Source organism: Seriola aureovittata, chromosome 10 (genome assembly GCF_021018895.1).
Source record: "Seriola aureovittata isolate HTS-2021-v1 ecotype China chromosome 10, ASM2101889v1, whole genome shotgun sequence".
Lineage (NCBI taxonomy): Eukaryota > Metazoa > Chordata > Actinopteri > Carangiformes > Carangidae > Seriola > Seriola aureovittata.
This window is the reverse complement of record NC_079373.1, coordinates 3,744,519-3,766,302: the sequence shown is the minus strand read 5'-3', so window position 1 is coordinate 3,766,302 and position 21,784 is coordinate 3,744,519. Positions and strand designations below refer to the sequence as shown.

Sequence of the window (21,784 nt, the reverse complement as noted above, 5' to 3'; positions counted from 1 at the left end):
AGGGGCCTAGTCAAACCAAAATAATGTCATATACTTTAATACGTACCATAAAACATCATATAACACAACATGAAACATGACATGAACATAATGTAACAATTAAAAATAAAATAACATAAATACAACATCAACAGTATATATAACAATCCCACATAATACAAAATAAATGTAAAATTAAATACCTCAACATAACATAAAATGAATTTAAACATAAACATAAGATAAACACAATAAACCAAGTTATATACTATACCATAAAATCTTGTCATGACAGTACATAGTACAAACTGCTGCTGCTCGTCTTATTACTGGAACAAACAGGTACAGTCACATTACTCTGGTACTTCCTCTCTACATTGGCGCCCTGTTAGATTTCAGATTGATTTAAAAAAAAAAAAAATTGTTTAATTCTATTTAATCATATCTCAGATACATTGACATGGTGTGTCTCCACCCAAGAGTTGAGATCTGTGGAAGAAGCCCTGCTGGACACCCCAAGCTCAAGGTTTGTGACTAAAGGTGACTGGGCTTTTGCTATAAGAGCCCCTCACCACTCTCCTGACTGAATTCAGATGTTTCAACTCATTAACTTTTAAATCGCCTCTGAAAACGCACGTCATTGTTTCAGCCTTTGGTCTGATATGCGTTTTATTTATTTTGTTTCATCCTTAATTATTCTCCTTACATATTTTATTGCCTTTGTTCACTTATTGTGGATCCTTTTGCATAATGTTTGATATAGGTTTTTATCTCTGCTCGTCTAATGTTACTCAACAAAGCATAGTGTAACCTTTCTTAATATCAGCGGTTCTCAAAGTGGGGTACAGGGACCCCCAGGGGTCCTTTAGGGGGTTCCTTGGGGTCCCTAGCTAAAAAGAGAATTTTCACTATAATTCCATCCATAAGTAATGCGATGACAGAATGTATGACATCTAAAAGTAAACATTTGATCCGATGCGAGTCTTTGGTCTCATGTGTCAAACTGTGGTCTAGTTTAAGAACCGCTGCTTTATATGACTTAACAGAGTAAAGTAGAATATTATATTGTAACATAAAACAATGTAATAAAAATATAAACTTACGTTCCCTCAGCTGAAGGGCTCTGGGCGGACTCATCACTGCTGCTATCATCTCCGTTTTCTGTTAAATGAGATCAATGACTAATGTTAGAAGTAGAAAATACCCTCTTGGCTGCTGAGACTGAGATGACTGCTAAACGACTCTCTGAACACCTCTCTAAGACTAAATAATTCATCCTTTTTTTTCTATTTCACTAAAGGGTGAACAGTTTTCTTCATTTTCTCAAAAAAGGAACGAGGGAAGCAGATGAGGACGATGTCAGCGCAGTGCCATGCCGTTTTATCCACAAACAGAAACTGGGTCCTCACTGAGCTCAATGTGATCAGATGGATTGAAAAAGGTGAAAGGTCAGAGGTCAGACAGTGGCCAGGTGGGGACGGTTATAAAGAGAGAGATGTGTGGGCGAGTTGAGGCAAAAGGTAAAAGACCTGACATGAGACAACAAGGTGGAGGAGTGGAAGTTATCATTAGTCCTTTGCTCTGGATGGGCTCAGCTGACCTACAGGGTCCGATGAGCTAAAACATCCATGTTGTATGGTTCCTGTGGAAGGGTCTGGGGTTAGCAGGGTGCTAAAGCATGGAGGCTGTAGCACATGGTGAGGAGGAAGAGGGGGAAGAGCAGTGTGTCCAGATGAAGGGAAGTGAAGGGCCAGCAGACAGATGGAGGGAAGCCCGGTTGCATTGCACCTCATGCACCTGTTCATGTTATTGTATGTTTAGTTAGTTTTCAAAGTGCAGAGGGAAGGAACCATGCATCCATAACACAGATAAGAGTCTAATATAATTTCACTTACCAGGTGGGATGTTACCTAGCTCTGTAAAAACATAAGAAAACAAAAAAAAGAAAAAGAAAACGTGGGGGAACAGAAAAAAGGCAATGCACAAATCAAAAACACAGTCCCCCGAAATTCTACAAAAACAAAAAAAGAACATAAAGTGCATCTACTGTAAACAGAGCGTCCTGCTGAAGAGAGGCTCGCAAAAATATATAACACTTACAAATTTGGTTCAATACGATTTTACTACCACATGATCACAGTAGGAGTCATTTGTGTAATAATTAGTTCAGCTTCTATTCAGCAGAAGGCGACAGGCAAGAGCATCTCAATAAACCCAATCATGCAAGTGACCAGTAACACAGTCCACTTCCTGGAAGGCCAAATGCTTTGTAACAGACGTGGCAAAAAACTAAACTGACTCATTATAGAGAAACATGATCATAATCATCACCATCATCATCACCATCATCATCATCATCCTAAAATTAAATCTGAACCTCACTTTTACTCGATGTAATTCTACCGATGCTTCCAGGAGGTGGGCTGAGTTAAACCAGGCGTCCTGGTCTGTGTTCTGGTCTTTACCTCCATTTCTCCCTCAACCCAAACAGCTGCTGCTCTTACCTTGCAGAGCGTTCCCCAGCAGGGCGTCCAGCTCCGGGTTGAACTCGGCTTTCTCCTTCAGCATGTGAAAGAGCAGCTGGTTCTGTGTGGCGCTGGTGATCTCCGTCTGCTTCAGCCTGCCCTCCATCACCTTCACCTGGGACTCCTTCTGAGCTGCCTGCAGACCCTGAGAAGGTCACAACACAGACATGCAACAGTGTTTGTATTCATTACATTTACTGTAATTACAAAACTTTAAAACCTGACAAAACCTTATAGAAACCCACTTTAAATAGACTTTTGTTGGTCAATGCACATTAATTTACCTACCTGACCAGGAACAGGTGCTGCAAATTAGCTTCAGATGGACACCGTACAGTATATCTACACAGGTACATGACATTGGTTGCATTGTTAATCTGTATGTGTCAATGATTATCTGTATGGTCCCTATTATATAAACAAATAAATAATAATTATGTCCAAAGGGTGGACAAGTTTACATTGTTGTGGTGCTGGTATCTCCCACAGGCAGAGTGTTTTGTCCATCTTAATGATGTTTGTTGTAATGAAGCCATACACACAGACAGTAGTGACTCCTGCCAATTATTAGTGCTGGTACCTTGTTTATGGCCATTGACATGAAGTGATCGAGCAGGAAACGAGCCTCTGCCAGGGTACAAGAACTTATCACAGCAGAGACGTCCACTGTGTCTCCCTCCTCCTGGAAACAGACACCATGAATGATGATTCACACAACTGTCAACTTCTCCATCTATTTGACTGAATCCATCTATTTGACCAACCAGTACAGCTGAATAAACTGTGAATTAACTCCTGACTCATCAGGCTCTCTCACCTTGGCCTCCTCCATCTGCATAATGTTGGCCTGACAGTCTGCGATGCTGTCGTTGATGTAGTCGATGTTCGCTGTCAACGCATCCACTTCTTCGTTGAGGGGAGGCACGGCCTTCTCTGCCTCTGGCCCCTCTCTGAGCAGCCGCTCCCTCTTCCTGATGACCTTCTCCTTACGCTTGGTCAGCTCCTCCCGTTGCTATAGACAGAGACAGAGAGGACAGGACATGTTTTTTGTTTTCACAGCCAAATGATGATGATGAGTCATGCAATGATAAGATAACATAGCAGTTAATTAAAGACTGAAGGCCAAGGTCAGGATTTGAAACAGAAACAACCATTCAGTTGTGACTGGCTACAGGCTCGGGATAAATCTGTCCATTTCACTTACAGGTCCCATAGTTCAGGCTCATCCACCACTGGCTGTGTGACCTTTGACCGCTCCTCAATACCAGTATTCTGTCCTGACGACTTCCAGGTCAAAACAGAAAGTCCCTCTGATGATGGATTGACACTGCTGAGAGGCAGTTGAGGTTTCTATCTACCACAAAGCTAAAGACACGTCAGCATGTCTGCCAGACGACTCTCACACCTCTCTAATGTCAGATGTTTGTGTAAATTATTAACAACTGTTCAAAAATTCAACATTGTTTTACTCCGTTTGAACATTTGACTGGGAAAACAAGCAGAATACCTACAACAGATGTGGAAATGTATAAATCTGTGCATTACTATTGCTCAGTATATTGTAGTGTGTGTGCAGGATAAGCTTTTACATTTAAGGACATTACATTTTTGAAAAAGTGTTACTTCCTCTCCTACACACTGAACATCTTTGATAAAGCCGACTGTTACACCTGGAGTTACATTGTAGCAGTTGCTGACTGTTGAGCCGGTTGTGGGTCAGGGTCATTCTAACAAAATATAATCATGTAATAATAACTAGAACTGATGTGAGTACCAATCTCTCAGACTACCTGTGCACACCAAATACAGTGGCAAGCAAGAAACGCACAACACAGCCATGTTCTGTGTTCTCCACAGTAGAGCTGGGTGATTCATCAAATTTTATTTTCAATTACAGTTTTGGCTTGGTCGCATTCTGTTTCACAACAAATTTCATCCCCCCTACAAAAACCATCCCCCTCATCCACTTCCTTGTTACATTTTGGTGTACGTCATCTAGAGCGGTTTGCCAGTTCAGAGACTTTCTACATACAGTTGAGCCGGTTACTACAGAGTGAACCCTCTTTGCAAGGTTGCAGCTTTGTCGTGTGTTCCAAGGCAGCAAGCTCCTGCAAACTTTTTACTTGCCGTCAGGGGTTGGCAGGCTAGTGACTGATACTGACTGACGTCTTCCTGTGTGTGTGAGTATGTCAGCTCACGTGTACGCGCCATATTGCTTTTTTAAAATCAGCCATTCATACATCTAGGGGTGTGTGAGTGTGACGTAGCGGGGTTCGGCCCAAAGGCGCAGTTCACTACAAAATGACTGTGGCTAGCTGGGTATTGACTTTTCCTTCCCCTGCCTACATGCATATTCCCTGCAGTAGCCATCCATGTAAGTGTGCAGTGCTGCAGGATCTTACCTTGAGGAGGCGGTTCATGTCGGCCTCCATGTTGGAGATGGTCATCCTCTGCATGATGACATCACAGATCCGTCGCTCCAGAGACTGCCATTTATTACGAGCGATTCTGGTGGAGTAAATACCCACTGTACGCCTGTAGGTCAAACTGCACACACAGTATCAGTCAATATTGTTATTGATTAATCAATCGAATGACTTAACACTTCTGTGCACTTTCGGGAAGCCTGACGTAGATAAATTAGATAATATTCCAGAGCTGGTTAACGAGTGAGTTAAGTCAGTTAACAGTCTGTGTTTTTTCCTGATAAAATAACGTGTTATGTTACATTTTAGAGATCAATAGGATTTTCTTATGACGGTAACAGTGTTCAGCGTCTTACTGATGAACACTTACAGTAGAAGGCACATTGTGGCTCTATATTTAGTAGCCTTCCATATTTGCCTCTATGGAAACAGACTCACCGAGTCCCGTTGGGAGCTGTGTTGCCAGAGGAGTACATGCGTCCAGATGGAGGTCTGTGGGTGGAGTCCTGGAGTGAGTCTGAGAGGTTGACTTTCCTGATGACCTTACCTGAGGTGGGCCTGACCTGCCTCCTCAGAGCCGTCACCTGACACACACACGCAAACACAGAAGTGAGGACAGGTGAATACTAAAATCGTACCACGTGCACTTGCCTGCAGTCTGTATGTGTACGCCCACACATAAACAAAAGCAGTGTTTCTCCTTTTTCACAGGCGGAAAGTGAAACTGGGAGACTTTATTTTATTTACTTTCTCAATTACAAAAAATAACCAGGACTAAATGCAACTCAAAATCCAGTGAACATAAATACAGTAGATAAAGCCTCAGTCACCTCCTCAGTCTTTCTCCTCAGAATGAGCTCTTGCTGCCTCTTCTGAGCCTCCAATAACTTCAGTTGATGCTGAGGAAGAAAAAGTCTAGCATCAACACAATGAGTTAAAAGAAAAGATGTAAACTATTGGGCAGCTGAAGCTAAAGAGTCTGTGGAGGACCTCCCTGTCACAGACCTCTTGCTTGCGCTGGTCTTTCTTCAAGGTGGCGATTTCACGGTTTCTGCGAGATTCGTTCATCCTGTTCTTTTCCTGCTGCTCCTTCATCTGCTTCATGAGACGGACCTGGAACAAGTCAATCAAAAATATTCACATTATATGCATTATATACAAATACAGAGAAATTCATATTCTGTTGTGAAATCTCTTTAATTTATGGATAATTTCTCGAATCTTCCATCTTTACTTTTTCTTCATCCTTGCTGCTTGTTGATTACTGTCTGCCTACTGAACATCTTCATTAGCTTTGAGTCTTTTTCCTTTTTGTTTTTAAAACAAAGTGGGGTAAAGACAGTCAAATGGAAATTTACATTACAATTAAGCTGCTGCATGTTTCTGATGCCACCAGAACATCATTTATGAGAGCTATGTCAAATATATTTAATTCAAGTGGAAGAAAATTCTTCCAACCACACACACAAAAAGAAAAGACACAGTGGATATCACACAAAAACATGTTACTAAACTACGCCTGGAGTTTCCACCAGAGGCATCACAGGGCAATATTATCACATTCAATCTCAGTAACTTATCAAACCTTCGTCTTCTTCATCTCTGCCACGTCCATCTGAAGCTTCTTCAGCTGCTTCTCGTACTGTGATTGGTTCTTGAGCAGGCGGGCGTGCTCCTTCTGAGCAGACTGCAGCTTCTGCAGTTCCTTGTTCATGACGCTCAGCTTCTTCTCATATTCAGCCTTGATCTTGCGAGCCTTGTCCTCTGTGCCGCTCTCTACTGAAGCTGAAAGTATGTGACACAAAAATCCTTGATCAATCAACTGATCTTCCATGAAAAAAGTTATAAAATGCTGTAAAAAGTCTGAGATGTTACATAATTAAATCCCATTTACTTAGAGTTGTTCTGATACTGATACTAGTATCTGAAATGACTCTGATACTACCTAAAATACTGGATCGGGTATTGGTGAGTACGAGATTTCATGTACCGATCTGATACAATGTTATTTATCAATAATATAAATTAGTTTCACACAAGGATTAAAAGGCAGTTTAATCAATTCTTCTTCGCTGCTTTAAAACAGCAGCCTACACAGGAAGCTGTGCTGTGCAGCCGCTGGCAACTACTGTTTTAAAATCAGCAAATAATTGATTTCTGGTAAATAGTGTAATGTTAGCAATTTGGTAAAATGTTAGACTGGGAAGTCCCACCAGTAAAAAGGCAACGTGTACAGTTCGCTAGGATTTAATTTCGAGGGGTTGCACTAGTGTCGGGACAACTAGTGTAGGAAGTTTTATTCATTCCCAGATTCATTTTTTTATGATTGATGGTCAAATTAGATAATAAAAGAAAGATTCTATCTCATTCATGTATTTGTTCATGTTTTACAAAAGGGTTTAACCTGAGCAATCAGATCAGTACTCAGTATCAGCCCATGCACAAGTTCCGAATACAGAATTGGTATCAGGAAGGAAACATCTCTACTTTTACTCAGTAGAGTTTCATATGTAACAGTGACATTGTACTGCAGATACAAACATATTTTCCTCTGGTGGTTTATCTCGTCAGAAACCTCATCCTTCATTTGTCAAAAAGTCTCTGTCTTTTTTTTTTTTTTTTTTTCATAATTAGAGAGTCTGACATCTCCTCCATGCTTTAAAATCCGTGTAAGACAAAGCTTTGATCCACTAGTGCTGACAGACATAAATGTAACTGTCATCATCAGGCTGCTGGCACAAACATTCACAACTGACTCAAGGATTCTCTGAAGTCTCAAACAGTCAAGTGTTTTTTCATTACTAAAGAACAAAGGCTGAGATCAGACGTTATAACTTCTTTCAAATCAAAGTAGGACAAGCAAGAACTCAGATATACTTTAAGACTGAAATAAACTGATCAAAAGACAGAAACGTTAAAAACAAACCCATATAAAGTATGTCTTTTGGTGGATGTTTTTATCCAAACTGCCAGAGCATGATTGATACATCATGTAAAGTGATACAACCCTCACCCCCCCCCCCCCCCCGCATCTGAAATTCTTATCTTACTCATGTTATGGAGGACGCGGTCCCTCTCCAGCTGGGTGTCCCTGATCTTGCACTGCAGCATCATCAGCTTCTGTTCGTACTGCTGTTTGAGTGTGTGAAGGCGCCGCTGGCTGTTCTCCAGCTCATCTATCAGCTTCTGCTTGATGGCGATCTCACAGGTGATGTTGGCCAGATCTGCCTGGAAGTTCTCTGTTAGACACAGATCATCACATTCAACCTCATATATTGAAGTTGTACTTCAGGGGTCGGTCTCACAAAGACAGTTGTTGACTGTGTCTTAGATATAACGAACAGTCAGACTTCAGACAGACGTGTGAATTCATCTGTTGCACAAAGCAGTAGTTCGTGACTATCTTAAGCCGGACTGTGGTACAATGAATTCTGGGTAAATTAATACAAAAAAATGGCCGACTTAATCCAACCGCTCAGCTCCGTTTACCCCGCATCTTTTGGAAGAATTCAACAGTTACAAGGATGTTTTACTTTGGAAATTCAGTGAAGAGTGAAACTATAAAAAGAGAAAAAAAAAAAAATCTGATTTGGAAAAAAAAAATCGCTGCGGTCTCTAAAAACTCGTTCCCTTCTCATCACTCTCTCCATAACAAAATTAGCAAACCACGAATTAAGTCCCATGTTGTCTTGTTTTTTTGTTGTGTTCTACTGCTCAGCATGGGTGTCATTGATTGTTACCATGGTAACATTGGTCTTAGACCTGAGTTAGCATGTGGGTAAGGTGTCTAATGTTTTTGGCCTAAAATGCATCAGTCTTTATTTTTGTGAAACGGTCTGACTGACAGACTGATCTATGAGCCAAATGAAGACTGGAGCAACACTACAGACCAGTGGCCTCAGGGCCTGTATTTCAATGTTGTCAGTCTGACCTGTTTTTCATTATATGTAAGATCAAATACCCTGCACTTTGACTTAGAATACAATTATTGTAACATTTTAGTGATAGCGTTGTTGGGTATTCAGTTTTGTTATATACTGAATATGGAGTATGAAAGTCAAAGAAATATAGGGCAGGTCTCATCTAGCTCAGGTGCCTCAGTTTGAATCCAGTTCTCTCTGGTCCTGTTCTACACTGATGCACCTTAAATGTTTCCTGGTGCTCCACCTATATATGGACCACTATAAACACATGTGTTATTGTATGGAAAACACGGTTTCCTTTCCTACAGTATGAGTGAGGTTTACGTTTGTGGAGCTGGTCTGACAGTGACTTCACAGCTCCCCCTTGTGGAGAAACTGCAGCTGACTGAAAGTGACTGAGTGTGTTTGTCTACAGATAGTTTTTGTTTTGAGAGAGTCCCTTATACCTTTCTCATCGGACTCAGAGTCAGAATCATCAGAGCTCTCCTCCACGTCCATCTCTTCCTCTTCCTCCTCCTCTTCCTCCTCCGCTTCCTCATGGTCGCTGCCCTCCTGGACCTCCTACATTAAAAACAAACAAACAATTAACATCTGAACGCACTTCTCAACATATTTAATGCTGGTTCAATGTAAATGTGAAACAAGATGTCAGTCACCATATCTGCGTCCTCGTTCACTCGCTCCGTCATTTCTTTCTCTGTGCCCTTTTCCTGCTCGTTGTCAGGGATTTCTTCCTTATTGGCGCTGGAAGATTCAGACACGGTGATGAGTCAAAGACGTCAAATATCTGCTGCGATTATGTCATGAATATTTACTGAGCAGAACACAAGGTTTATCCAAAGTGCATCTTCACAGGTACTGTAACACACAAGTAAACATTAAGCATATCTTTATCATAACAATACAATAGAGTAACAATACATCTGTGGGTAATAAAGACTTTTTTTTTTAGTTGCAATACATTTAATTTGTAAAGTCTTTTTGGCAAATAAGCTTTTTAATGGGTTTCACCACAGTGCAGCAATAAAGCTGCTGACTTTAGGATTGAATGTACTGTAATACTTATGCATTGTTTACATGCACCATAAACACACAGAATACACAGAAAGCTATTAGCTTTATAATGAGATGCTGCTGCTTCCTTTTCATTTGCTTATTTGTGAAAAAGACAAGTTTTTTTTAAGAAAGGAGGGAGGCATCGCATAAGAGTCTGAACAAAACCAGCAGAAGCAAAAAGCATGGAGGGAAAATGCAGCGCACAAAAGGAAATTCATGAACCAAATCCATGAAGCAGATCTGTTGGATAAGTGTTTTATCCAAACACAGAGGGCTGGCAATGTTTAGGTGGTGTTTCACAATAAAATCATCTGGATAGGAAAGATTAACACAGAACAGAAAAGAGGGATTTGCCGTCTGCTGTTACACTGTTTTAATACATTTTGCACAAAGTCTGCCAGAAACCATAAAGACACAGATTTTGCCTATGCGCTGAACCATAAGGAACCTTCAAGACACTTCAGACCTTCAACAGAAATAATGGATATATGGGGATAAATGTTTTCATTAAAGCATAAACTAGAGTGTTATGAACCTTGACTTTTTTGTGTTGAATTTTCTCCTAACAGACACCTGCTCACTTGTTCCAGTTTGTCTTGAATACTTCAAGATAAAAATACTTCAGTAAAAACACAAAAAAGATGCAATAGAAAGCAGGGATGTAGCATGAAAGATCACTGGATGAGCAAATGGGTTCACAAAGAAAATCTAAAGAGAGATTAAGGTTTATTGAAATGGTAAAAATGGTGAAGTGCTGCTACAGTAGCATGTTTTACTCCGGGTAGGGAAAAATACCTGCTTAAAATAAATAAAAAGTTAAAATAAAAAGCTGAATTAGGGGAAGCAAGGGATGGGAGTGGCAACAGGAGGGTGGAAGCTCTGACAAACCTGGCGTCCTCAACCTCTTCCACCACCTCCTCCCTTTCCTCCCTCTCCCTCTGCTCCAACAGCTGCTGGAGTCTTCACGGAGGGGTGAAGGGTCAAACGAGAGAAGGAAGCAAGAGATGAACGGAGGAAGGAAGAATGGAGGGGAGAATGGTCAGAGGAAGCTCTGCACTGAAAACCCCAACGTTTATCCCCCCAAAGTGCCCGACAGCAAACTCTGATCATTTTCAACCTGGAGCCTCTGATCAGTCTCTAACGCTGCTGTAGATTCATCATCAAAGAAATTCTTCTATGTATTAGCACTGGTTTATTAGCACATACAGTGGGCTCCCATTCAAATGGAACTTGGCATCAGACTTTTGGACCCCACTGCATTTCATCTACATTGTCTCATGTGTCTAAATGAATTATTTCATCATCTGTTAAGCTAAGTGAGTTCAGAGATCAGGACATTAAAGGAGCTATTTGTACGTGTTGCAAAACGCTACACAGCCACCGTTAGCATTAACTCCCGTTTACTCACCAGTCTTGGCAAAAGCTTTGTTGTTGCCATCGTTGTGTTGTACTGTAAGGTTATGATGTGTCCTCTGAGCAGCTACTTCTTAAGGGCAGACAGGACGCTACAGTGACTCAGTATCGGAAAGTGACGACAGCCCGACTGGGCCAGAGCTAGCTAGTTAGCTTGGTAACTTCAGTAGAAAAAAAAAGATAAAAATAGAAACAAAACAAGAGTTGCTTTCCATCGCTGGAGACAGCTGTTGGTGAGTAAAGGAATGAAGTTTGATGCTTGAACGCAGAAACATTTTTAATCTAACAGGTGTGTTTTAATCTTGCTTGAGTGTTCTGCTTGTTTTATCAAAGACGTCAGCAAATTGTGTTTGATAAAGGGACAGTGGCCTACAATGTTTTTGAGAATGACAGTGGGTTGCATTCAATGATGTGTAGTGTGAGTGTATTTTTGAGAACTTCCACTGAGAAGACGGAATCACCGTTGTAAATCCGCTAAGATGAGAAACTACCGATCTTCAGAAACAATGGTGTCTGGGTACAAGAGTTTCTCATAATGATAAGGGGGGCAGCCAGATACTGCCCACAGCTGGTAGAGTGAACAAGCTTATACAAGATGCACAAAAGAGAGAACTCATTTCACTCCCGCGACTGAGCTCGGTTTTGTTGTTGCATTTTGACTTGAACTCAGAAGATTGTTTGTGTTTTAACTGAGTCTGAAAGTCATGTGGTGGAGGATCTGAACTCATCTGGCCTGGGTGAAGATTTCTCTCCCACACAGCTGTTCATGCTAAAATGTACAAATAGCTCCTTTAAGCACAAAAGCAATAAAATATGAATGTTCTCATTCACCAAATGGTACATTGAAGCAATGTTTCAAATTAAAATGCATAACAAGTCAAAGTGACTTCTGACTACGGCAATATGTGATTAGAGATATGCCATTGAAGAAAAATTGTATAGTTTGGAATAAAATCATAGAAGAAGAGCCAATCCAGTTTGAAACTTATTCAGATGTAAACACAGCTGATTATGCAACACGACACAACAGCCGGATGACCTACCCATCACATGTTCTGTTAATGACAAATGACCTCAGCAGTTCTAAACGGCCTTATTACCTTTTCTTTTTCTTCTTCTCTCGTTTCTTCAGCTTCTCCAGGTCTTTCTTGGCCATTTCGATGATATCCGAGGTCTCCTTCTCAGGGGGCAGCATCGAGGAGGAGAAGGAGCCGGACCCTCCGTAGAACGACTGACGGGTGGAGGCGCGAGACAGATTCTTCCTCAGATTCTCATTCACAGCTTCACTCTCCAGGAGTTTGGCTCTGAGGATGAAAACCAGGGAGACAGACCAGACAGCGCTCACATCAGACCCAGGTTAAAAGAGTCCGTAAATATAAACACTTTGAAGGTTTATTTTAATTCTATTTGGGAGCATATTCCAAAAATGTCCTTTTATTATTTCTAGGCTGTAAACAGCTTCCTTCACTTCACCACCTTTTAACGTCAACACTGAGGAAAGATTTCTAACTTTAAAAGCCCAAAAATAATCTTCATCAGAGACTTAGGTGTGACATCTTTTTGCTGATTGATCCTAAAAGGCTGTAGAGAAAATCTGTGACCATTTAAGCACCTTCAGTTGCCAGTTTATTAGGCACACCTATCTGAAACTAATGTGTTTTAACAGTACAACAGTCCTGCAAAAAACTGAAGGTTCAATTTTAATGAGGCATTGATTCAACTCGCTGTAAAAACAATAGCAACAACAACAACAACAACAACAACAACAACAACATATTTTCTTCATTCCCCACCAGTGGTATCAAGTTTAATAATACATATCTCAAAACCAAGAGAAATAAAACCAAACATGTCTTTAAGTAAGAAAAATGGGAACTGAAACTGGATGAACTGATCTTTAAAATGTAAATACTATGAAGTAATTATGTTTTTTTCATGTTTGCACAAAAGAACATTTTCTAAAATGTGATGGAGCCTTCATCAGTCAGTGGGTTGAGTAAAGGCTCTGAAGGAAAGTGAATAACGAGAAAATAAAGCACAGTATGAAATGTTTACCTGAGGTCCTCAATCTCTTTGATGTAACCCTGAATCATGTTTCCAATTTCCTCTGTTCCTCCTTCACCTGGGAGCGAAACAGGACAGATTTCAGCTCAGTGAGATGAAGAGGAAAAATGGTTTCCTGTTTTCTAATACTGTTATAACATATTGAAACTGAAGACAACAGAATAAAAACTTTGCCTGCCTAAACTAATCTAGGAGTTGGACCTTGCAGCCCTACCTGCCCTGGCGAGGGCCTGGTTGGCCTGGTCACTGAGCAGCTGGGTGAGCCGTGCCCTCTGAGCGTCGATGGTCTCCTGCATGGCCTTCACCCTCACCCTCAGGTTGCTGTTCTCCGTCTGCAGCATGGAGTTCTCATGGAACATGTCGCTGAAACTCTCCACGCCATCCTCACCCACCATGCGTTTACCCTGCAGGGGGAGGAGGAAGTAATCCAGGGGACAATTTAAAAACCGTGACATTTATTTGAGAGCTACAATTTTCAGGGTACAATGGGAAAAAAAGGGGTTTGTTTCTAGAATCAAAGAAAAAATGTTTGTAATAAATGTTTTCTATTCCTCTTTCTGCCTGTCATTCTCCTCCCCCTCCTCACCGTCTTGTACTCCATCAGCTCGATCTGCAGTCGAGCTATTTCCGTCCTCAGAGCGCTGATCTGCTGGCTGGCCTTGTCCTGGTTCACCATCACCTTGTTCTTGATGTTCCGGGCTCGGTTGGCGTACTTTAGTGTGTTCAGCGTCTCCATGAAGTCCCGGTCAGACGGGCTGATGCAGGCGATCATCACTGTTTGGCTTAGAGAAGAAGGAGGTGGATAGGGATTGATTCAGCTGCTCAGAGGCTTACACTTCAACTCTTTTTACTGCTCTACAATTTATAATCTAAATATAATAAACATTACAATTCAAACTACCAAAGTTACTTTTTTGCATTTGAGCCTCAGTATAAGAGGCCAGAATGATTTCTCTGAGAAGTGAAATTTTAAAGCTGATAAAATGCTGCATGATTTCACATTTTGGATTGTGAAAGTAAACTGTTACTTAACTTAACTTAATTGTCCAATTATTGATGAGTATTCTCCCTATTCCAAAGTAAACATAATCTTTATTCATTCCTACATTAATGTTACTGCAACAAACTTTAAGTCAGATCATTGTATTGTGGAAGAAGGTGAAATCAGAAACCTGTTTCCTCCTAAAGAGTCCTGCAGGAGTCGGGTGAGTTTGGAGTCTCTGTAAGGCACATGAGAGGACCGCTTGCTGCGGTCGCCCAAAGCACTGATTACATTCCCCAGAGCGAGCTGCAGCAGAGAACAGACATAATGTGTCAGGCTCATACAGATGTTAACGTAACAGGAATTCATACAAGCACAAGTCTTTGCAATACACACATGACATGGACACTCGTCACACAAACAGACTTTGTAGCTTGGCTATGACATAACATTTAGTTAAATCCTAAAGGTTTTCGTTGTGGTGAACAATCTTGGTTTCCATCTCAGCTGCAGAGTTTTGTCATACAATAAACAACAAGAGCCAAAAATCCACCATCTAATGCAAATAATTAAAGAAACATCTGTTAAATACAACCAACAATTTCCCTGGCTAATGATCTGAAACATTTATTGACCTTTCCAGCCGTTATTATTAAGATTATCAAATGTTCTACGTTCCTCTCTCTGGAAAACAACCTTTCAACCCTGAGATGAGGCTGCTGGTGACAAATAACATCCTGCATCATGGTTAAAATGTTTTACATGTTGTTATATGTGTTTTACACTTTCAAAAAAACAACAACTTATTTTGCCAGTTTTTGTTGGTTGATGTTTTTGTTGGTCTTGTATCCCGTTCTTAAGCAGTAAATCTTCCACTAATAGCTTCACCTTGTTGCAGTCTCAGTGCAGGATAAATGTCTAGAAAACTCTGCCACTAGATGGCAGTACAACTCTGGAATATGAAAGCCGCTCTGCATCCCAGAGTGACCTTATAAATTCTGCAGGAGTCAGGTGGAGGGGGGAGAAACTCACCAGTCCACAGTTGATGGAGATGCCCTCTTTGGCTCGATCGCCCGTCGCTCCGGTTCTCTTCAGCCTCTCAGAACCGGCCAGATCCACAAAGTGGAACTTGGCTGTCAGCGTCTCGTACTCGTCCATCTCAGAGTTTCCATTGGAGACTCGGTTATCGCTATCATTTTCTTGCTGAGGGACAACGACACACACAAACTGTGTTAGTGACGCAGCATTATATCATCATGCGTTTCCATGTTCGTCTCTATCTTATGAAGAATTACTGTGTAAAATAAATTAAAAAAAAAGAGATTCTCTTACAGAAGGACTGACAATAAAACATTGTAAAAAACTGTTCACGTTTGATCCCTTTGTAAATGAGTATTTTATATTTTTATTTTCACATTTAAAATGCAGATTCAAAGACTGAGAGGAATTTTCATGAAGGGAAAATTCAAGTTGCAATGTCTTACTAACACTTAGAACTGAAAACTGAACTGAATTTTTTTTTTTTTTGCTTGAAAACAATCTGAAGCTGGATGATAAAAAATCCCCGCAGTCCACATCATTTATATTGAATATTTAAATTTAAAGCGCAGGTTTTTGCACTTCACAGTACTTCTTCAGATGTCGCTCAGTGTGATGATGTACTAACATTGTCGGAGGCACAAACGCGGACTTGGCACAAATGGATGGTGAAGATTGCGTGTGATCGAGAGCTCTGGACGTTCATCTGGGTGCTGGCTGTGGTGCGCGACAGAGCGCCCAGCTTCAGGCACTGCATCATCTGAAGAGGCAGAGGAAGAGTTTTACGTGTTAACACACGGGTTCAACTTTGATACAGCTGGGAAAACAACAACAACAAATCCTCTCTGGTATTTATAAGAGTAAACATGGGAGCAGTGATGAATAATATATGTATTACAAACGAATGAAGGAGTATTTCTAATGGCCTTGTGCTGGTTCACAATCAGAGTAAATCTATTAAAAGTATATTCTCAATTATCCATAGAATATTTATACATTTAAATAAACTTATTGATGCTTGAGAAAGAGAGACTAACAATGTTTGATGCTGAATGACTGCATGAACAGTTTAATTAAATTAAAACTTTACATTTAGCATCACAAGACAATACATTTGATGACTGATTCAGACAGGTGTTGTCCCCCCTGTACCTCGGCCTCGGAGGATACGGTCCGAGTGGTCACTCCCACTGTGTAGATTCCTCCGGTGGCGTCTTCGTGGATCTTGATGTGAGATTTCTGCTTCATGTCTCGTGCGGAGTCAAACAGGTCCAGAACCTCCTCATTATAAAGCTGTGTGAAGGCAAAACACAAGAAAAAACTGAAGTGATTTATCTGCTACAATTAAAGCATTGGATTAAATCATTCAGGGAAAATCTGAAGGCTTCAGAGTTGAAACATTTCAGACTGTCTTCATTCTACTTATACAATACATTAAGGATCAGTGTAAGAACCAAAATAAAGAAGCAAGACAACAACTCCAGCTGTTGGTGAAATTAGCAAAATTAAATTGGGCACCTGAAAATGAAAAATGAAATGCTGCGTGTGTGTGAGCTAGTCGTGGGAAGATATTTGATAATATAGAAAATTGCAATATTTCCTGTCATATATAATTGAGGACTATATTGAAATATTCAGTTTTGGGTAATGCCAAGCCTAGTGTGACTGCACATACAGAAAGAAAAAACATAAGAGTATGAACTGTATTCAGGCCATTTTAATATAAGATTAGAATATTGATTCCCAATTTCAGTTAGTCATTTCATAGTGGTCATTTTGCATTTGATTTTCTATGAAAAAATAAAAAAAATAACATTGTGATTTTTGTTGCAGCTTGTACCGAACAAATATGTTGTTCCGTTACATCTAGAGAATATGATTCGTAGCTTGGAGCATCTCTGTAGCACCACAGTGCTTCATTTATCGTCTGTTGTGACAGAAATATTTCAAGACCAGTGTTTGGTGATATTTGCCTTGATTAAATACTGTATCATCATTTTGCCCTTGATGCAGTTAAATTAAGAATCTGTAGTTCCACTGAGTTTCAGTGTCTCATGATGATTTGAATTGTCTGAAATAAATATGAAAAAATGATGTGTAAAAAAGTCTGACTATCAGCACCAAATACCCTGTTGGAGCCTAATGCCTGAAATGTTCACTTTCTGCCTCAGCCGTGTGATTTCTGTGCACATCCATATCTCTCAGCCACAACTCTTCTTCAGGAATCTGAACACTGTCACAGTCTGATGGACCAGCACATGTGTCGACTCACATCATTCCTGTTAACTCCTCCTGCCCAGACTGAGACACCCCCCCCCCCCCCCCCCCCCCCCCCAAACACCTCCTAACCCCCGATGACAGCTGCCGCAGTTCAATTGTCAGGGTGGATATTTTCTAGTGATGGAGCGCTGGTGTCAAAGCTTGTTAAACGAGCTGTGTCAACAATATAAGCCTGACCCATGACATCTCTGTAGAGCCTGTCCTAATGCTGGTGAGAGGAAGATTACATTCTGTTTGTTTTATTTAGTTAATAATTTTTGAGTCAAAGAAGCAGAAACAATAAAAGAAACATTATTATTTTTGATGCAGTCATATGGGTCAGTACCTCGAGGAACTGGGCGTTGATCTTGAACTCAGGTACGGGGCGTCCCTGCTCCTGGGCGGCTTGTCGGCGCTCCTCGATGCCTTTGAAGAGGTGATGGACGGCACGGGGGATGATGCCCAGCTCCTCGTCTACGATGTTGACATCAAAGCCCGTCCCCATGGTGTAGGTCTTCCCTGAACCCGTCTGTAGGAGGACATGAAGGTGTCATTCAAAGGAACAAATATTGTACACAGTGCTGGGGTCTGCACTTAGTGCTTAAGCAAAATGAAAATGAAATGTGTCCCAGAAGCTTAGAAATGACCTCCTGACATCAGGATAAAAATCTGCTATAACTCTTTTACTTTAATGATTATGTTAACCTCTTTTATGCTTTTTAACCATTCAATCTCATAGCATATTACTATCACATCTGGGTGATCTCACTTTAATTATTCACTTTATTTATTAGTGCTACCCAAATAAAAAGCACCAATAGTCAGTGGAGAAGTGTTGTTTACTTTTTTTAAGTTCATTTTTGTTTTCTGTTTTATTATTGCATTTCCTTTTCATTATTTGAGAGTATTTTTATATTGTAATTTGTTTTACTTTGTAAAGTAATTTCTGACTATAAAGTTTAGTTTCTGACTACAGTTTGTTTACTTTTACTTAATCTGCCATCTACTTTTTTCCAGTAGTTTTTTTATTTCCTACATTTCCCAGAATTCCTTATGACATCTATGAGTTCAATGCTTTCACCTGGGGGCTACGCATGCAGCTGGAGAGCAAGTCTTTCTAGATAAGATAAAATGTGTGACTCTTGTGTTGTGGCTGAATTCATTCTGGTCAAATAAAGTTATTGTCAGTGGAAATATTAGTAACTGTTCCACCGTCATTTCTCTCTTGCCATTTAATTCTGAAATATATTGTTTATTTTTGATTAAGTTGAACAGACATCAATCTTAAACTGAACTAATCCAGGACAATCCAAAGTACTGTTGATACGACAGAAGACGTTTTCTCTGCTCCTCACATCCTCACTGTCTGTTTATATCTGACACCAAACTGGGCTGAGTTCTTGTGATGCAGCCCAGTGGGTCGGTCTAAATCTAGATTAGTCCCTGTAAAGCCACAGAGGCAAACGGGTCTGATCCGTCTGTGGCTTCAGAAGTAGGCCAGCAGTGAGCAGCAGTAACCAGGGAGATACGGGTTATGGACACACATTAAAGATGTATAGTTAGCTGCCTAAACAGTGTGTGTGCCAGTGTGTGTGTGCCCACTTCTCTTCACTCTGAATCGTGCGAGTGCCATGAAGCAGGAGCTCCGTCACCATGGCAACCTAAGCAGTAGGGGAGGTAACGAGTGGAGGGGGGCTGTGAGGCCCAAACTTGCATGTTATTTCCATGTGATGAACTTGAAGGAAGAAATGAAGAAGTGAAAGAGGAGGAGGAGTAACTGAAGAAAAAGCAAGTAATGATCCTTTCACCATCCAACAATCTTCAGATTATTCTCTCAGTTAAACATCGGAAAACTGTGAAAAATGAATTTCCCAAAGCACATTCGACCTGTCTGACTAATGTTGCCTGATCCACAGTCACAAAGCCCAAAGATTTACTATCATAAAGACAAAGAAAAGGTTGCAAGCTGGAACCTGCATCCATGGAAGCACAACACTACCACAAAAACATAAAGCTCCATAAGATTAATTTGGCATTATATGAATATATACTGTATATAAACACATTGAAGGTAGCTTGTTCATTTTTTGAGCTGTGATGTCTGTTGTATTTTGGCTTTGTTAATAACGTTGTTGCAATACAGAATCTCTGTACATCTCGCATTAGCAGGCTCTCTACCAGTAATGCCATTAATACCACGGGTAAATCCCTAAACTGTTCTTGAAGATGCGGTGCATCAGTGGCGGCGGCGGCACTAATAAATGAGCCGGTGTGCGTGCAGAGGAAACAGCAGTTTCTCTGGCCCCAGAAGAACTTGGTAGGATTATGAGGCCTGAACTCCCTCGCAACTTAACATTCGGATTTACATTAGCACAAAATCATACATAAACAGATTTCTGCACAGTGAACCAGGAGACTCAGACACATGAACTGCAGCTGAGCACTGATATAAACTGATGGTGTGATCAGAATGTTTTATCTTTTTTAAAAGTGTGTCGTCCAAATGAAAAGTTACAACCAAACTACAATTAAAAACTAACAAAATGACTTACAGAGATTTGTTTTATATGTGTAAATGTAACATGTAACAGTGGAGTCCAGTTTATTCCATTAGACATAGATTTGAGTGATTTAAACTGTCTTAATTTGCTTGATTACATAAAAGTAGATCTTGTTCCAATGCAAAGCAGTAATCCTGGATTTCTGCAGAATCCTGGTCAAGACTGGATTTGTACTTCTACAGCTTAGACTTATCTTTCTCCAGTTTATTAGATTTTGAGGTGAGTCTTGTACTATCAGCATATCACAGCTGGCAGTTTATAGGTTATTGTGACAATAAATACATCAAAGATCAATTTGTAGTCCTATTTGTGTTTTTATTTTCCTCTTAAACACAAATCATTTTTCTATTAACTAAGTCAAATTTCTGTTGTTTCTGAGATTAGCAGAGCTACTTCACAGTCTTACCCGTGGGGTACATGTAAGCATGGGTCACAGGTTGAGAATCACATTGATTTTGAATTATTGTAATTTTACAATTGCTGCGTCTGTGTAATCTGAATGAAGATGTTGCATTTCTACTCGTCCTGAAAGAGGAACCCTCTGTTGTTCCTCCTGGTTTCTGTCCTGCTAAATCAGGGCTCTTAGTGTAGAGGCCGTGGTACGTCCGAGATGAAACTGTCTTTTTAAGCTTAAATAAAAGTGACATGCTGCTGTATTGTCAAATATACTGAAATCAGAAAATATTTTTTATAGTTATCTTTTCTGGCATTTTGCTTTTATTATAGCTGAGACTGGGAGGTCAGGGAGAGGGGGGTGCGGTGGGGGGGTTGGTGAAATGCAGCAAACGGCAACTATGGTAAGGACTGAGCTTTCCAATTGAGCCACCGGGGCAATACGTATTCTTATTAACATAAAATATTTTGTGAAAATCTCTTTTTTGTAATTCATAAATTCATACAAAAAATATAGAAAGAGCCAGATCCAGTTTCCCTGTTTCCAGTCTTTATGCTAAGCTATGCTAACTGCCTCCTGGCTGCAGCTGCATATTAAGTGTACAGAGGTGAGTAGCATTGATCTTCTCCTCTAACTTTAAGCAAGTGTATTCCTCAAAATGTAACACTATTCCTTTAAAACTATGGTTGGACAGATACAAGGTCACAGAGGTTTAAATTCCACAACAGAAGTTTCCTTTAGTCTCATTTTACCCAAATGTCACCACTCTCCACCTCCTCAACACTCCTCCTCTGTCTTCCCTCAAACACACCCAAACACAGAGACCAGCTCTCGACATCCACCGAGCTATAAACCACCAGCACTGCAGCCGAGACACGAGGACAAAGACTCGCCTGTCCGTATGCAAAGACGGTGGCGTTGTAGCCTTCGAAGCATCCGTCGATCAGCTTCTCCGTGCAGGTGGCGTAGATGGAGTCCTGCTGGGAGTCCATGTCGAACATATAGTCGTAGGTGAAGGCCTTGTCTTTCCCCAGGATCACTTGGGGCTCCCCGGGCATCACATATGTGCAGATGTGACATCCCTCGATCTTCTCCCTGGCCAGCTGGGGACGGATCCTACAGCAAACACAGACAGAAGGGATGAGGCTGTGTTCATGAACACAG

General features: G+C 40.7%; 1 protein-coding gene across 6 annotated transcripts in view; it reads right to left on the bottom strand.

Annotated features, from left to right (window-relative positions):
* The window catches only part of kif21a (kinesin family member 21A), a 59,408-nt gene that overhangs the window by 13,649 nt on the left and 23,975 nt on the right, over positions 1-21,784 (bottom strand). For 3 of the 6 annotated variants that reach the window (XM_056386813.1, XM_056386814.1, XM_056386817.1), the window contains exons 2-25: positions 21,514-21,736; positions 18,012-18,194; positions 16,559-16,699; positions 16,035-16,166; positions 15,401-15,571; positions 14,559-14,674; positions 13,973-14,168; positions 13,601-13,790; positions 13,378-13,444; positions 12,423-12,626; positions 10,798-10,869; positions 9,510-9,597; positions 9,300-9,414; positions 7,981-8,169; positions 6,516-6,715; positions 5,936-6,043; positions 5,761-5,829; positions 5,369-5,514; positions 4,907-5,051; positions 3,322-3,516; positions 3,085-3,186; positions 2,484-2,649; positions 1,875-1,895; positions 1,083-1,140 (exon numbers count right to left, since the gene is read on the bottom strand). In XM_056386813.1, the coding sequence (XP_056242788.1) occupies positions 1,083-1,140; positions 1,875-1,895; positions 2,484-2,649; positions 3,085-3,186; positions 3,322-3,516; positions 4,907-5,051; positions 5,369-5,514; positions 5,761-5,829; positions 5,936-6,043; positions 6,516-6,715; positions 7,981-8,169; positions 9,300-9,414; positions 9,510-9,597; positions 10,798-10,869; positions 12,423-12,626; positions 13,378-13,444; positions 13,601-13,790; positions 13,973-14,168; positions 14,559-14,674; positions 15,401-15,571; positions 16,035-16,166; positions 16,559-16,699; positions 18,012-18,194; positions 21,514-21,736 (3,297 nt within the window). The remainder of the gene's footprint in view (positions 1-1,082; positions 1,141-1,874; positions 1,896-2,483; positions 2,650-3,084; positions 3,187-3,321; positions 3,517-4,906; positions 5,052-5,368; positions 5,515-5,760; positions 5,830-5,935; positions 6,044-6,515; positions 6,716-7,980; positions 8,170-9,299; positions 9,415-9,509; positions 9,598-10,797; positions 10,870-12,422; positions 12,627-13,377; positions 13,445-13,600; positions 13,791-13,972; positions 14,169-14,558; positions 14,675-15,400; positions 15,572-16,034; positions 16,167-16,558; positions 16,700-18,011; positions 18,195-21,513; positions 21,737-21,784) is intronic. The other 3 variants (XM_056386816.1, XM_056386818.1, XM_056386815.1) reach the window with 2 other exon arrangements.